The following is an 18,562-nucleotide window of genomic DNA, read 5'->3' as shown; positions in this document are numbered from 1 at the left end:
CTTTATGTCGCATTCAATGAACTCAGATAAATTTATGAAATTAGTCCAATGACTAATAAGCATATTTCATTAATTGCACTATTTAATTATAGAAGTTATGTGTTAGATAGGTTAAGATTATAAATATAAACCCATCTTTTCTTTAATTAGAGACATCATATCGGGTAATAAAGAGAATAGAATTTCTATTTTTTAGATAAGATTTTCTTTGCAAATTCTTTGTTTAAAACTTCATACTAAATCATTCCAATAGTATTGATCAAGCCTTTTGTGAAGTGATTCGAATCATGATTTTGTGAAGTGATTCGAATCATGAGTTCAAAAACGAGTTGTTACTTGCATACTAAAATCATTCCAATCATTATTGATCAAGCCTCTTGTGAAGTGATTCGAATCATGAGTTTAGAAAAAATCATTCCAATAGTATTGATCAAGCCTCTTGTGAAGTGATTCGAATCATGAGTTTAGAAACGAGTTGTTTTTACTGTTGATCTTGATTATCAAGTAATTTGTTCCATACTTTTCTTTGGGTTGATTTCCACGGGACATTCATAATTGAATTAATAATAATTAATTATACTAAACCTAATATTTAGTGGGTAATATATTATAAGAATGAATTTTTGAATTTGGTAAATTAAATTAGTTGGTATGGTTGATAAATTTGAGGAGGCAGGACCCACCGCACGTCTTATCAGACATTCATTTATACCCATAATATCATATATTCCTTCCATCTCTTAACTTTATTTTGGTCCCACACACTTTAACTACATCAACCTCTTCATTAATTTTATTACATTCCAATTTTACGTTTTTTTTTATTAAAAATTATCATGTAAATTTAATTCTAGGTTAAATTATATGAATATCTTTTATATGTTTTGTTTTTATTTTTTTAAATTGATTTTTTATAAATAAATATGATTGAAGACGTGTGATTGTTTGATTGGCTGAGCTATACAATCGAGAATAGGAAGATTTGAATAGTAAGACGCTAAACCTAATCAATTGAACTATTCTTACGTTGAAGCCACTAGAAACTAACATTGGAGACATTTAAAGACTCTGGATCGTAATTACTCACTTGATGCATTGCACTCGCTATATAGCTTACGTTTCTCGTCGTCACACCTGCCATGCTGCCCCAAAAACCACAATCATAAGTGAATAATTGTTTTTCTTTTGTTAAAATATTTGATCCATGTATTTGAAACTTTTCTATCTTAATTCTCTATACTTTCAAAGGTCTAATTTAGTCCCTATTAACTTTTAAAAAAAATATAAGATACCGATTAAAATTGAATAAAATTCAAAGTATAAGGACGAAAATGATGTTTTTTTTTAGTTTAGTAATGTTGTTAGAGGTACCTCATACGTCCATCCCGAGTCATGTATATATGAAAATCCGTCGCCAGCTGATCAATCTGCTCGCAGTTCAATCCAGAATAGCAAAACATTCCAACCTACATCATGTTACAATAATGTCAATACATAAATATTAAACATCTTGAACAGAATCATGTTTCAATAGTTTTGACCAATATGCTCATATGATCTCTCAATATCTTATAAAGTTTCATCAATATAATTTACAAGATGTCATTCTTGTAAACCAATGAAACAAAAATCCAGAATATGACACCAAGATTAGCGTAACTCAGTTAGCACGAACTCTTTTTTGTAAAAGCCTAAGCCTACCGCTAGCAGATATTGTCCTCTTTGGGGCTTTCCCTTTCGAGCTTCCCTTCAAGGCTTTAAAAAGCGTCTGCTAGTGAAAGGTTTCCACATCCTTATAAAGGGTGTTTCGTTCTTCTCTCCAACTAACGTGGGATTCTCACAATCCACCTCCCTTCGGGGCCAGCGTCATCGTTGGCACTCGTTTATTTCTCCAATTGATGTGGGACTCCCACCAAATTCACCCTCCTTCGGGGCCAACATCCTTATTGGCACACCGTCTCATGTCTAGCCCCCTTCGGGAAACAGCCTCCGTATCTGACTCAAATGTCATTTGTAACGGCGCAAGCCCAAGCTCACCACTAGCAAATATTGTCCTCTTTGGGCTTTCCCTTTCGGGCTTCCCCTCAAGGCTTTAACACACGTTTGCTAGGGAAAGGTTTCCACCCTTATAAAGAGTGTTTGTTCACCTCCCCAACCAATGTGGGATTCTCACACTTTTCGTTGAGGTCGAGGGTTCAAATCTCCCAATACTACCTGTTGGATGATTAAAGTCCCACATCGGCTAATTTAGGGAATGATCATGGGTTTATAAACAAAAAATACTCTCTCCATTGGTGTGAGGCCTTTTGGGAAGCCCAACTCAAAATCATGAGAGCTTATGCTCAAAGTGGACAATATCATACCATTGAGGAGAGTCATGTTCTTCTAACACTACCATCATTGTAATGAAAAAACCCAGAATGTGACAGATGAATTTTTATGATATTATCTTATTTTAATGTAATGGCATATGGGTCAACGAGATCATACTTTAGAATGCAATGATAATAAGAGTTCTAAAAACATGGATATTGAGGAATAGAAATGCAACTTAGCCAAGATTGTAATATCAAACTCATAACTGACCTGCTTGACTACGTGGTCCCAATTGAGAGGAGAATTCAATTTCTCAAGGTTATCAAATAAACTAGCTCTCATAGATCGAATGCGATCAGCCATGACCTTAAAAATGCAGGAGGATCAAAAGCACATCAGAATCAGTATCCTCCAAGGAATCAATCAAGAAGGTACAAAATTATTCATCCATTACCTTCAGTTCTTCAATCCATTCAGCTTTCAGAAGTGGATCGCTCAAGATTGTTGAGACTAATAACACACCATGAATGGGAGGGCTGCTATACATTGCTCTGGCCAGTCGCTGAAGCTGAGATCTTACTATCATCGCTTGCTGTTGATCTTTGCCAAGAACACTTGAAATTGGGGGAAATTTGAGTTAAAAGATGTAATGTAAGAATTCTAACAGGCAAGAGGCAGAGGTCAAGATCTAAATTTGATGCAACCCATTCACAAAATAAGATAAAAGGCCCCAAGAGTTAAGACCATGCTAACTCCTATCCTATCTAATAGCTTATAAACCCAATTTTACCAGAATTATGGCCATGCCAAAGGGATAATTCCTTCAAATGGAACGAGCTTCAATACACTTTACCTCAGTATTTGATTTTTGTAACCCAATTTAGTTTTTTTCATATTTTAAAATATAAAATTAAGCCTTTGAGTTAAGTTTTTAATTAATATTTTGATTGGAAAATTAAGCCCAATTGCAAGAAAAAACAAAATAAGAAATCAATTATTTGTCTATTTATATGCCTCACTGCCAACAAAAATCAAGGACTCAATTATCATGTATTTACACGATGGCTAAACCACTATTAAAAGTTAATTAACTTGGACATACTCAACATATGAGGCCAAAAGTTCAACATATGTTATCGACCAACAGGCCAAAAGTTCAAATTTACAATCTTCATGTGTTTAAACTTAACAGAGAAAAAAAAGACCATAAATAAACGATCTATAATATGGACCAAAATGCAATCATTAAGAAATGTTCAAACACACCATGTTGCTTGGACCAAGTGATCAATCATTTCTCTCTCTTCTTAAATGTAATTGAGAATATCTATGTTATAAAATTCTTGTCATTTTATGAGTACTTCCATTAATAGCACAAGACAATTACTTTACACTACCCAATATCCTCTTCTTATTGATAACAATCTAAAGTTCAGGCAATATATAAACTAACCTTAGACAACCAACCCGGTGTCCATATAAACCCATATTCTTGGCAAAGGATTGAGCACATCCAACTAAATGTCCATCTCCAAGAAATAGCCGTATAGCTTTGGCATCCTCTTCAAGATCTCCACTGGCAAAACCTTGATACGCCATGTCAAAGAAGGGAAAGTGATGTTTCACCTGGCAGACAAAGTTAGAATTAAGTCATATCATTCTCTACAATAATCATGCAATGGTTGAATTGGACCATCAAATTCTTAGCAACTACCATCAACTGATTTGAAATTTCGCGCCATTGTTCATCCGTTGGGTCGACACCAGTTGGGTTGTGAGCACAAGGATGGAGCAGGAAGAAGGAACCTTCTGGGGCATTCTACATCAAATAAGAACGTAACAGACATATAACAAATATTAAACTCTGAGTATAAATCCACACAAATACTTGAAGCAGGTCAGATTTGAATTTAAGATGAATTCAAAATTATGTTAAATAATCATTGACAAACTAACAACGAACACTCAAATGAATACTGGGGATTTAAATAGAAATCTTAGAAAATTTTCGATCATACCTTGATATCATCCATGAATGCTCCAAAATTTAAACCCTTAGAATCCGGATGATAGTAGCGGTAGGATCTCACTGGCACTTGAGCATCTCGCCAAATGTTGTGGTGGCTGCAGGTCAGTAGTAAATTTGAGAGAGAGTGAAAGAGAAATATTGAGAAAATTGGACCATAAACAGGGACTTACTTAGACCAAGTTGGTTCAGGCAAGAAAATTGGAACATCGGGATGGAAATGCCTCTGAAATTCAGCAAACAGTCGGCATGCTCCAGTTCCAGAAAGTGCCTGAAGTCCAGCAAATCTCTGTTTCTTGATAACATCTGAATCCTTTCCATAAATCAACTTAACACTCTCCTCCACAAATGTTGAACTCACCGCAGCAGAAATTGACTCTCTAAAATTGTAAAGAGAATAAATGCAAGACTCAGCAAACCAGAAAACTAAACCTCGCTAGTTTTTCCATCTAAACAAAGCATTTGAACTTACAAAAACTCGCTCCCGGAAATTTTCGATTCAGCATCCCTAACACATTGAAGCACAACCGGTTTCCCCTCATCGTCCCGATAAGCTCCCTTCAAGAATGAAAACACGAAAATCTTCCATGAACTCCAAATAAACACCGCGATCAAAGAAATTGAGAAACAGAGTTAGTTCATTACCACTCCAAGGTTGATCTTGTTAGGGCTCGAATCAGCCAAGAAAGCCTCCGTAACACCGATGATTGGATCCTTCGGAGCCGGTTTCACATGATCGAACCATCCGAGACTGGGAGCCTTCGAAGCAGAAGTTGAAATGCATCTTCTCGTCAGTACGAAACTCCTCCACATTACAATCGTTCGTTATCTCTCTCGAATTCTTCTCCCTGATGGTCAAACAACAGCCTCTCAACCAAATCGTTTGAAACAGAACACAGAAGTTTTGTGTAGCATCCATGATTAATGAAGCTTCTCCTTTATAAAAAAAAAAAAAACTGAGACGGATCCTCTCCCTTGATTCTTTGTTGACGAAGAAGAAAAAAACCACCGCTGTTTCTTGTTTGCCGGCAGCCAACGGAAATGCTTGGATTTCCTCCGCCTGTATCAGAAAACCGGGGGAGCACTCAACAAGTCAATTGGTGAGACGGCCCAAAGTGTAAACAAAGCCCAATTAACTATTTATAATGTTGGACCAGGCCCATTTGGATTGGGTACAGATATCAATATATGGGCCTATCTCAAATAGATAGATTACTGGACCGGTTCTATTGGCCCATTTGTATTTTTTCCCCATTGCATTCCTATTTTGCCCCCATCCTTTGTTTTTTCTTTTCATATTTTTCCTTATTAAATTAAAAATTAAAAATTAAAAATGGAGATTTATTAGACCTAACAAAATTAAATTAAATTTAAATTTATATCTAATAGATTGATTAAAAGTATATGGTATATTACCAGACGGGTGTGGTAATGACCTAGAGCAATCTGACCGTGCTCGAGACCCAATTTTTGTTTTGAGTCACTGTGACTCCGTTCTAGAGCACAAATAAAAAAACACGCACATGAAATCTTGTAGTTTTAAGAAGATTAATATTTTACGCGATGGTCATATGTGACTCGATTTTAATCTCAAGTGAGTAATAATACTCCCTATAAACACTTGTTATTTGATTTATCTTAAGGAAAAATAACTTTTGTAGTTGAATCAACAAGTTTACCATTTTGGGTATTTAACGAAACAGATAGTTTCAAAATAATTTCAAAATTTACTATTTTTCGATTGAATCATAAACAAATTGTTCATTAGATAATTAGTAGTACTTAAAATCTAAGACGGATAAAATGGGTTTTTAACCCAACTGTAATTATGAACCGTTCGTTAAGGATAAACTTACCTATAATGGTTATATTCATAGACACAATTTATTCTACAATATATGAGTATTAGTCTAGATTTACAGTAGAGTGACCTATATATTATTAAAAGGTATTCACTTGAGTTTCTTATTTTTCAATATTAAATTATATAGTTTTTTAATTTTTTTTTAAATGGAAATAAGAAAATCTCTTATATATTCAATAATTATTGATAAAATTAGAGAGAGAAATAATATTAAAACTATTTTTTTTATTAATGAAATTAGCGAGTTTACGAAGATTTTTATATTGTTTTATATTAAAATTGTAACACTTAATTAAATTAAGAGTCCGAATTTGATAAAATTTGATTCGTTATATCAAAATTAAATTTTTATTTATGTAAAAATTGATTCGAGTCGAGTAATTTAAATGATTTTTTTATTGAATTTTTTTTATATAATGTTGGAAAAAAAAAGAGAGAAAAATAAAATAAAATAAAAATAGGGAAAATAAAAAATGGTAATATATATATATATATATAATTTATGCTTGCCCATTACTTTCACTCCATTCCATGATTGCTTGCTTCACTGCATTTTTCACCACTTGAGCCTTTATGATTTTGGTGCCTTCATTCTGCCAAAAACCATCCAAAATATTATGCATATCGATCTTTCGTACGTCAAAAAACGACAATTTTGATTTCAAAAATTTATATTTTAACCCGTGATATTAGAGAGACTAAACCGACCTCTTCTCCAATAGCTTGAAGTTGGAAATAATCGGAACAAGACACGTCTGCATCGAGAACTTCAAGTCCTAGTTTTTCAAAGGCTTCTAGAATCTGAACCAATAATCCCGGTGAATTCCTTTCTGAAAACACGTTTATTAGAAATCCTCTCTCTAAATTCTCCACATTCACCACCTGCACATGATCAAATCCCGTCTCAAAAAATTAAAAAAAAAAATTTGATTTTAGATATGTGTAAAGGAAAGAGGTGAAGTTGCTCGACTTTAGATATAAATCAATCGAATCGAAACTGATGTGAAAATTTGATAGATCGAGAGGAATTTCGAAGCAAACACGGTGTTCGTTCGTGATTTTAAATGGACTAAACCGACTCGATTCAATCGAGAAACAAAATTTAGTAAATTTTCAAATGAAAAGCATGAAATTTGTAAGGTTATAAAGGAAGTACAGCACTAGAGCTTGTGGAGGCACGAAATTCTTTAGACTTGTGATGATTCAGAGACGAAGCTGCTGCTTTCTTTCTCTCTCGAGAACCCATTTCCCAGCCACCACCGCCGCCGTCCACTCTTCACTGGCCGCCGCGTCTCCTCCACTCGCTGCCCACGCGCCACCAGAGGCGTTTGGTTTCTCTTCCTGGGATCTTAAAAGAAAGTAGACCACCAGTTCCTCTTCATTTATATTAAACAATTTTTATTTTTAATTTTTAATTTTTTTTTTCATTTAAATTTTGTCCTTATTTGAAAATATTTACGTGTTCTTTTAAAGCAGAATCACACTTATTTATACGTAATCTCGGTTTATTCACGTATCAGTAATTTACTCGAGTGTCACATAAATCATACGACAAAATTCGTTATTTAGCCCGCCAACAAATACATTTAATTTAATAGGTCTTTATACATTTGTTACTGAATAGCTTCTTTCAAAAGGGCTTCCGGTTCAGGGGTGAATGTCTTGGTGGAAGATATTATTTCTTGAAACTGAGGTTTATTCGTTTTTACGTAACTACGTAACTCAATGAGAAATTTTCTTACTTGTTCAATTTCTAATGGATCAAGATAACAATTCGTTCCGGTATAAATAGTCATTATCTGTTCTTCTACCGTGAGAGGGGCTGATTGAGATTGTTTGAGCAACTCAAGTAATCGTTGTCCTCTTGCCAATTGATCCTGAGTAGGTTTATCGAGATCAGAAGCGAATTGTGCTTCTAATTCGACAAGATTTGACTCTATTTGTTTCATGGCTTTAATTTGACCTGCAGATCCTACTCTGGAGACGAAATACCCACGGCACGTCTGATTCCAGTATTGAATAGATCGACAGATAAGAATATTTGTCCATGGATAATGGAAGAGTCCCGGGTATGATCGAATATTATATAATAGAAAAAATTCATAATTTAACCTAAAAATTTTAAAACTACGAGGGCAATTTGGGAAAAATATATGAAGAGAGAGAAAATAGGAGTTTTTTTTTTTTTTGGGTCAGTTTGGGCAGGAGGAGGACGGTGCCCCGTGAGAGAGAATTGGANATAACATTGTGTTGAGAAGGGCCCAATAGGGATTTTGAATTTTACAATAAGAACAAGATGGCAATTATAGAGATTAATTGATTTGATTAATTTGTGTATAATTTTTATTTAATTTTATTATTATTTTAGGAAAAAGATTGATTATTCATCTCACGTCCAACTCATTCTCTTAAACTCCACTAAGCTAATTAAATTTAAAAAAAAATTTGTTAATTTTCTTCTTTAATCATTACTTAAACCGAAANCTCGTCACGTGCAGATTCCTCCACTGAACACCTTTGGCTTCACTTCCACCTCTTTTCATGCACGTGCCGCCTGACCTTTTCACCCTGCCCCAGTCTTCTTGGACCTTCCCTTCCCATACAAAGAGGTTGACCACCATTTTCCCTGCCCCTCATTCTTAAAAAAATAAATATTATTTTCACCCATAAAATTCTTTTTTAAATATTTTATTTTAGTTTTTAATTCTAAAATAAATAATTAAAATATTTAATATTTTTATTTAATTTCATATAATATTTTATTATTAATTAAATATTATCTTGAGTGCCGCATGCGTACCCACCTACTCACGTGCGTACCAATTAATCATCACAACCAAACAATTTCCATCACAACCCCAAAAATTGACTTCCTTCCAACCTATTTCCTTTTTTCCCCTTACAAAATCCATACATAAAAATAAAAAAAAACATCGAGCTAATCAAATCATATCCAAACAATTCATATTCACGAACTATTTAATACAGTTTGATTAGATTTGTCGTCTTGACTTACTGCTCGTTTCTCCTTCGTTTTATTTTTTATCTTTTACCCATTTCAAAGTATATCAAACACGAGACATGGAGACATCACATCGGTTGGGTAGGGGAACGAAACAGTTTTATATGGATGTGGAAACCTCTCCGTAGTAGACGCGTTTTAAAAATCTTGAGGGGAAACCCGAAAGAAGAACGAAGGTCAGTGAGGACACTAAACCCTGTAGGGTTGAATTGTGAGATCCCACATCGGCTTGAAGATGCGGAAACCTCTCCCTAGCATACGCGTTTTTTAAACCTTAAGAGAAAGCCCATCGAGGATAATATCTGCTAACGATAGATTTGAATTGTTACCCGAGAAATGGGAGAGAAAAAAATAGTGTAAACGTTATGGAATTAAATAAAAATGAATTAATTTGGGTGGATATAACATTGTGTTGAGAAGGGCCCAATAGGGATTTTGAATTTTACAATAAGAACAAGATGGCAATTATAGAGATTAATTGATTTGATTAATTTGTGTATAATTTTTATTTAATTTTATTATTATTTTAGGAAAAAGATTGATTATTCATCTCACGTCCAACTCATTCTCTTAAACTCCACTAAGCTAATTAAATTTAAAAAAAAATTTGTTAATTTTCTTCTTTAATCATTACTTAAACCGAAAATATGTGATTTAATTGATGAATTTTGAGAGACGAATGGAGTCGGTGAAACCTTAGGAACTATGTCATCAATATTAATCTTGGCTCGAGTGTAATTCTCGTGTTCGTGATGCTACTTTATGTTTTTCAGTGATTTCTAGGTCCTTAGGTACGATATGTTCCACTTTTGTTTTACTTGGCTCGTGACTTCTTTTTCAAGTGTGAAAATCTCTCTCCTAGTAGACGTGTTTTCAAACGGTGAAGCTGACAATGATACGTAACGGGCCAAAACTGATAATATCTGTTAGTGGTGGGTTTGAGCTGTTACAAATGGTATGAGAATTAGACATCGGGCGGTGTGCCAGCTGTCACAGTCATGCTTGTCCAAGACATGTTGTCTATGGCCGCATGTCCGATGTCCGATGTCCCAATCATGTTTGTCCATGACGTGTTGTCCATGATTGCATGCTCGTTCCAAACCCCTTTTTACATGCTTTCATCGTAGATATGTTTTTACTATTTCATGTTATATCAATATAAGTGTATGACCGCTCACCAAAATCATGTTTACACCCCGTGGCTAAAATGCCCCGTTTAGCCCTAAAATATACTATGAAGGATATGACTAGTTGTCACTTCTTTCTATCATGAGTTGTGATGTTCCTTTATCTGCTTATAGTCATATAACGTTGCTTTTTTCTTCAATTATTTCAAATCGTTTTCAAATGTATTTTATCGCTCACGTTTTCTAAAACATTTATCCCAAACGTGACTCGAGCCCCGAACATACGCCAACGTTGTCCACGACGTCCGAATTTCTCACGACTGACTTGTTTGTTAGGTTAGAACAAATGTCGTACAATCGCTATTCCGCTGCCACAATAGTGCAATTGAGAACGTTGACTCCCAAAAAGGATGGGTTGTTGTGAGAGGGGGACGATACATAACTAGCCAAACCAGACAACAATTTAACTTCTTTTTTTTTTTCGGTTTGTTCTCTTTCATCATTTAGTAAATTACTATTTTGCCCTTTTTTTTATTGAACGTCTATTGAGCTCGATAGATGCAATTGATATCCCGATACAACTATTTTATTTTTATACTATATATTAAAATTTTAACTTTCCACAGGCAACCGACAACCATTATAAACGCATTAAAAAAACGATTTTTTTAATATTATAAATATTTAAATAATTAATATTTGTTTATTATGAGAAAGCTTAATTAATTATATATTATATAATTCCTTTGGAGTTAAACGACATAATTAGAGAATGTTTTGTTATAAACTAGCAATTAAAGGTGGCTGATTTTAAAAAATATAAATAAATATATTTAAAGTGGTTGATTCGTTGTCAAATCAAGTAGAAAAAAGAAAATAAAAAACAAATATGAAATTAATGCAAATAGTATTTTTATTTGGAAATGTCCCTCGTGATATCCTCTACATTCATATGAGTATTAATATTCATTAATAATAGCTACAAATTTGTGTCTCAACCTCTTGGTTAGAGATTGAACGGTCCAGCTAATAAGGATGTTGGGTCGGGATGGATTGTGAGATCTTACATTAGTTGGAGAAGGTAACGAAATATTCTTTATAAGGGTGTGGAAACCTCTCCCTTGTAGACACGTTTTTAAACTGTGAGACTGACGACAATACGTAATGGGTCAAAGTGACAATACCTACTAACGGTGGGCTTCGGATGTTACAAATAGTATTAGAGTCAGACGCCAAGTGGTGCGCAAGTGAGAACGCTGACCCTTAAAAAATGTGGATTCTGAGATCCCACATTTGTTGGAGAGGGAAAACGAAACCCCAAGAAAGACAATATCTGCTAGCAGTGAGCTCTCATAGGCTTATATACATATCTTTGTAGGGCAACATGACTGAACTTGTATATTAGTCGAACTCTTAAAAATCAATAAACTCAGCTTGGACTATCGACTTAGTGTGTGGTAGGTGTGATTTTTTTTTTTTTTTTTTTTTAACATATAGAACTTTTCTTTCTTTTTCGTGTAATGAATAAAAGATGTTTGATTTTAGGCACGACTGATATTGGAAAACTCAAAAAAGAGTTCCAGCTTGGAGATCAACGGCTATTCTTTAGTCTTATCCACTTTTGCTCGATCAAAAGAGGTTTACACATTGAGTTGACCACTGATTCTCTCTTGCATTATGCTTTTGCATCTTGATCCGTGGGCTTCAGTTCTTCGTTAGTTTTGAAAATCTCTAGAAAGATTCTTTCTCTGAGGGCGTCGTGTGCCAACCTGAATTGATCTGATGAGGGTAATAAGATTGACTCCATCTGTCTTTGAAATCCGATAATAATGTCTGCCATATATATTTGGAAATGTAATCGATTTATGGAAATATTCCCTACAACCCTTTTAACCAGGTTTCTCCATTAATAATTTCATCTTCCGGTGTGTATGGGTGAGATTTGGATCATGCATATGAAACATCACGATCTAACAGTAGAACTACATTAAAAAAAGACAATCATATCTTTTGCCCTATTACAACTATTCGAGTCGAAGTGACTAGACCATAGACATGAAACACTACGATCTAACCGAGAGGTCAAAGTCTATTTCATAAAACTTTTTCCTGTGTAGTAAAATAAAATGATAAAATCACGTGCATCACACGTGTTATGGATTGGATTAGTTGATTGTGATCCAAAGTCATTTATATATATAATATTAATATTTTTAAATTAAAACAAANATTTATAAAATCAATCAAAATCATTGATTTTTTTGAACTAGTGGGGCCCTTGCAGTTGAGGGGACTTCGAGTCGTTGAGTCCTCTCGGTTGTCTGATGTGACAGCTGGCTAATAATATGAAAGGGTTCACGGGCTATTTTTTATTATTTATTCAAAAATAGATAAATAAATAAATAAATAAAACCCTTTTTTTCTTTTTTTCATGGGAAATTTTCTATTATTTTACCCAATTATTATTTTCTTCCTAAAATTAAAGCGGGCAAAGGATTCAATCGGACCACAGGTTTCTACCTTGTTACAACTTCACCCCAAAAATTTAAATGAATCAAAGTGCCATGTGTTGGATGATGAAAGTCCCACATCGGCTAATTTAGGGAATGATCATGGGTTTATAAGTAATGAATACTAACTCCATTGGTACGAGGCATTTTGGGGAATTCTAAAGCAAAGTCATGAGAACTTATGCTCAAAGTAGACAATATCATACCATTGTGAATAGTCGTGTTAATCTAACACCGTGTAAGGCTAATTTCATCTCAACCTGATTGGTAAGCCTTTTTTTTAATTCACGTGATAAATTTTTGGTTATATTATAAGTTTAGTTCCTGATTGGTAAGCCTTTTTTTTTAATTCACGTGATAAATTTTTGGTTATATTATAAGTTTAGTGTCTGAACTTTGAGATTTGTGTCTATTTTGTTCCTAAACTTTCAAAAGTGTCTAATAGATCCATATATATTCAATTTAGGGGAATGAAATATTCTTTATAAGGATGTGAAAACCTCTCCCCAGTCGAGACTTTTTAAAACTCTTAAGAGAATACTCGAAAGAGAAAGCCCAAAAAAATAAATATCTGCTAACGGTGAGCCCATATTAATCCTTTTATCATTTTAATTTCTTATATTATTATTATTTGAATGAGCCCAATAGAGTTTAAAGCCCAATAATTATATGGACCAATTTATAATAAAACCATTTAGATTTTTTGAGAAATAAAATACCTAATTATTTTAAAAAGAATTTAGGTATTTTAAGAATAAATTATTTAGTTTTCTTTATAATAAAACTATTTGTAGTAAATATTCCCTCAAGATTTTAAAACGCGTCTACTAGTGAGAGGTTTTTACACCTTTTATGTTTCATTCCCCTTTCGAAGGGGGTGGATTGTGAGATCTCACGTCGTTGGAGAGGGAAACAAAACATTTTTTTTATAAGGACGTGGAAACCTCTCTAACAAGCGCGTTTTAAAACCATGAGGCTAAAAATAATATGTAACGAGCGAAAGCGGATTTGCTAGCGATAGATTTGAGTTATAGTTTTCATCTCAAGATACATGCTCAAATAAAGAAAAGTGTAGTAGTATTCTACAGACTGTCTTGTAATAAACAGTGTGAATGTTTTCGAGAATTGCACGATAAATTTGTAGAAGATTGGTAGATTTTGCTTTCAAAGAGTAATGGGCAGCTGTGATAACCGAAAGTTAAATTATAAGTTTAGTCTTCAAAATCATATGTTTACGGAGAATCGTGATTTTTTTTTTAAATATTTCAATTAATGAGAATGAAAAACTAAACTTGATATTGTGATGAATAGATGATGATGTGGCAAACTAAGCTAAACTTGATCTAGCCACTACTAGATGATGATGTGGCAAATTAAGCTAAACTTGATATTGTGATGAATAGATGATGATGTGGCAAACTAAACTAAAATAAACTTGATTTTTTTTTTAATTATGTTTATTTTTTATTTTATTTTTTGGTTCCTGGAGCATTGAATTTTCACCGATATTTGCATTATTCAAGCCGACGTTCTCGCTTCCGCTTCGTCTACCATTGCTCGCGCGGGTGCTTCCCTCTAAAGCGAAACGTTCTCCTATCAATGCATTTTTACATCCCACAGCTTCGACACATCGCTTAGCCCCGTTCATCTTCAGTCTAAGAACGCTCGATCATTGAGCTATTACGCACTCTTTCAAGGGTGGCTACTTCTAGGCAAACCTCCTATTTACCTCCTTTATCACTGAACGGTTATTTAGGGGTCTTAGCTGGTAATCCGAAATGTTTTTCTCTCGATGATGAAGCTTATCCCCCATCGTCTCACTGCCCGACCTTCACCCTTGTTATTTTGAGATCATATTTAGTATTTCGAGTTTACCCCTCTTAAGATTAAAAAAAAAAACACTTGAATTCATAATCAATTTAAAAAATAAAGACTTTTTCAAAATTTTACTTAGATTTTAAAAACAAAATAGGTAAGAATTAATGGAGTAGCTCAACTGAAAAACAAATAACTAAGAATTAATGGTGGCGTTGTTAATCATTTTTTCTCGGTAGTCTTGACTTAAATATAAATTTTAAATCATATTTCTCGGGTTTAGTTGCACTTAGTCCACTAATTTTCAAACTCAATATTTTAAATTTTTATTTCTTGTCTCGTAGTGGAAGATAGTTGACTTATAATTATTAAACTACGTTCCAGCTAACTTCTCGACTAAGATTATACCGAACAAAATTGTTTATTAAACACTTATTCGAAATTTCGCTTATCGAATTTTATTGTAGAACACGCCAAATTTTTCTACGAACCTGGTAAAGAGTTACAGATATAACCGTCGAAATTTATTTTCAGTAGCTCGATATCGACTAACCCGTCCCATTTACGCATATTTTTTCTCATTCTTAAAATGGAAAATATTTCCAATATTACTTACCATGGTAATAAATTTGTTATGCTATATGAGAATGATGTGGATATTTTATCAAATTAATGTTTATATAATAGATAATAGCTGGATTTTCTATTTTTTTATGACACGTATATATATCACTAGAATCGTAGTTAGCCACACATGAAATCCACTAATATCTACAAGATTTAATTATTTAAAGTGGCATATTTAGGTGGCCAAATATTTGAATCATTATGGTTTTCTCAAAATCCTGGTACACTGTCAAGTTTCGTCTACGTTGTCGTTTTACAAGATTGAACTTTTTTTCTTCAAGCACGAGAGAATGGACTTTCATTCTCGAGACCCCGCTTCGTCTATGTACTTAGTCCCTCTCTTGAAGATGCGCGTGCGATATGAGAAAAAAGAGCAGGCCTGTTTCGGATTCACTTAGAGCTCTCGCAACCACCGTAGCAATGGTAATGAAGAGCTTTCCCTTCCTAGGGTCGGGACAAGAAAATGAAAACCACATTTTTTCAAAAGTTTCTTCTTGTGAGTACGAGACTGAATTAGAAAGTGTTAGTGAGATGCATAGTTCAATGCATGTGGATGGTGTCCTTGAAAAGTTTTTAATGGGATGTCCCACATTGGTTGGGAGGAGAATAAACCACCATTTATAAGGGTGTGATCACCATTTACAAGGGTGAAAATCTTCCGGTTTTAAAGTCTTGAGGGGAATCCCAAAGAGGACAATATCTGCTAGCGGTGGATCTAGGACCTTACAAATGGTATCAGAGCCAGACATGAGGCGGTGTGCCAGTAAGGACGTTGGGCCCCAAAGGGGTGGATTTGGGGGCGCGGTCCCACATCGATTGGAGGAAGGAAAGAGTGCTAGTGAGGACGCTGGGCAGACACCGGACTATGTGCTAGCCTTCTCGCTGTTCCCCGAAGTGGGGTAGACACGAGGCGGTGTGCCAGTAAGGACGTTGGCCCCAAAGGGGTGGATTTGGGAGGCGGTCCCACATCGATTAGAGGAAGGAAAGAGTGTCAGCGAGGACACTATGCCCTGAAGGGGGTGGATTGTGATGTCCCACATTAGTTGGGGAAGAGAATGGTGTGGAAACCCCTAAAGGGGTAGATTTGGGGGCAGTCCCACATCAATTGGAGGAAGGAAAGAGTGTCAGTGAGGACGCTGGGCAGACACGGACTATGTGCTAGCCTTCTCGCTGTTCCCCGAAGGGGGGTAGACACGAGGCGGTGTGCCAGTAAGGACGCTGACGCCAAAGGGGTGGATTTGGGGGCGGTCCCACGTCGATTGGAGGAAGGAAAGAGTGCCTGGGAGGACAGTGGGCCCTAAAGAGAGTGGGCTGTGATGACGCGTTTTAAAGCTTTGAGGAGAAGCCCGAAAAGGAAAGCAATATCTGTTGTGGCCGTTATATTTAACCTCTAATTTTTTTATTGAAGGTATATATCTCAACTCATTAGTAAATTAAAATAATATTACAATTTTTTGGTAATTTTTTAAAAGGTAAAAGTTTTTTATATAATTTATTTTAATTTGTAAAATGGGATAATATTAGCATATTTCTATAAATTCATAACAAACATCCCACGTGTCAAAAAGGATACGATGATTTGGGGCATATTCCCATCCAACCACTCTCTGATCGACATCTCAAAGCTGTCGATCTCATCAAAGGCCTGATGTGGCCGTTTACCTTTTTTTAATTTTTATTTTTATTTCTTAATTCCACAAGGTGCCTGAAGGTGACATGTCTGATTGTGACCCTCCAATCAAAGCATTGTATTTTCTGGACTTTCACGGAAATACGTGACAGCCAAGTGATGTCGATTAAGTAATAAATTAATAAATTTACACCTATTATTCATCCCCTTGGTTTTTGTTTTATACCCATTTCTTTTTATATATATATATATATATATATATAAAGGTTTTAATCTATTTTTCAATTACTTTTATTTAATACGAATTTTTTTTAGAGTAACCCAAATTTATCATATTCTCGATTAAGTAATTTTGAGTTAGTTATAAATGAAATTGAGTGAAAATGACTCTAAATTACTTACAAATTATTTAAAATTGAATTAATTTTATTTTTTAAATAAAATTATAAGAAAAAATATAGATAGAAATTATTAGTATTTTATTTTAAAATATTCCTAAAAGCAAATTTTTTTAATTTAAAAAATAAATAATTATATTTAATAAGATTTGACCTTACAACATTTTTCCAAATAATAAATATCTTTAAAATATATAATCTATATATATAAAAAAAAAAAATTTACCACTTGTATACATAAATAAAAAATAATAACAGTTCAAACTCACCGCTAATAAATATTGTCCACTTTAAGCTATTACGTACTGTTGTCAATCTTACCATTTTAAAACACGTCTACTAAGAAGTTTTGTTCTTCTTTCCAACCACAGATGTGAGATCGCACACACAAATTTTAGATTTTTTTTTTTTTTTTTTTGAATAAATACGAATCATAAAAGAGCTCTTTATGACAATTTATGAAATAAAAATAAATATTAAGTTTACTTTGATACAATTAATTAGTTATCTTTAATACTAAAAAATATCCTTTAAAAGATAGTTAACCAAATTAAGTATCCAAGACATAAGGTATAAATTGGGTTTGAATTTTCTTTTCCGATTATTAATTATTTAATATATTCTACGCTATGAGTTTGAATTTTCTTTTCACGATTATTAATTATTTAATATATTCTCCGTCTATAATGGTTTTATTCATTTAACTCGTTAATATACTTTAAATTTTATGTCTAAAAGATATTTATCGTAGATCATGATAATTTAGTATTTAAAGACGTGAATCTATTTAATAAAAAAAAAACTAAATAAATATAATTAAAAAAATTTAATCAAATTTATAATTTAACTTATATTATATTTTAGGCCTATAGTTCAAATTATTTTTTATAAGTGTTACTATTTTACTTTATATGTTTAAAAATTAATTACAGTTTAGTTTGTGTAATTTCAAAGGTCAAATATAGTGTTTAAAATTTTAATGGTAATTTTTTAGTTAAATTATAAAATAATAATAATAATAATTTTTATATTTGGAAAAGTAAAATATTAATACGTTTCTAAAATTTATAGGAAAAATTAAATTGGTAGATTTAAAATTACGAAAACTAAAATAAAGAAGAGTTGGTTGTTTAATATATTTAATTAAATTTAAATGATAAAATAAGTAATTTCTGACTCAGCACGCTGCCTTCCCTCCACCGCCTTCCCTATATAAACGTTCCGTGG

At 33.4% G+C, this 18,562-nt stretch overlaps 1 protein-coding gene across 2 annotated transcripts; it reads right to left on the bottom strand.

Annotated features, from left to right (window-relative positions):
• Window positions 1–911: 911 nt before the first annotated feature.
• Window positions 912–7,568, bottom strand: LOC111803841 (aspartate aminotransferase, mitochondrial-like). Of its 2 annotated transcripts, none has more exons than XM_023688431.1 (13): window positions 7,363–7,568; window positions 6,915–7,088; window positions 6,724–6,799; window positions 4,988–5,402; window positions 4,815–4,900; window positions 4,516–4,722; window positions 4,335–4,440; window positions 4,031–4,135; window positions 3,770–3,942; window positions 2,771–2,930; window positions 2,587–2,682; window positions 1,372–1,466; window positions 912–1,142 (listed from the first exon to the last, which is right to left on the bottom strand). In XM_023688431.1, exons 4-13 carry the CDS (start codon window positions 5,153–5,155, stop codon window positions 1,037–1,039), a joined length of 1,302 nt encoding a protein of 433 aa, XP_023544199.1. In that variant the 5' UTR covers window positions 5,156–5,402; window positions 6,724–6,799; window positions 6,915–7,088; window positions 7,363–7,568; the 3' UTR covers window positions 912–1,036. The 2 variants fall into 2 exon arrangements, with proteins under 2 accessions (XP_023544199.1, XP_023544200.1); XM_023688432.1 differs by having other exon boundaries at window positions 7,368–7,568.
• Between the last annotated feature and the right edge of the window lie 10,994 nt (window positions 7,569–18,562).

This window comes from Cucurbita pepo, chromosome LG10 (assembly GCF_002806865.2).
Source record: "Cucurbita pepo subsp. pepo cultivar mu-cu-16 chromosome LG10, ASM280686v2, whole genome shotgun sequence".
In the NCBI taxonomy this organism is placed as follows: Eukaryota; Viridiplantae; Streptophyta; class Magnoliopsida; order Cucurbitales; family Cucurbitaceae; genus Cucurbita; species Cucurbita pepo.
Note: the sequence above shows the minus strand (reverse complement) of the source record. Positions and strands in the feature narration are given on the sequence as shown.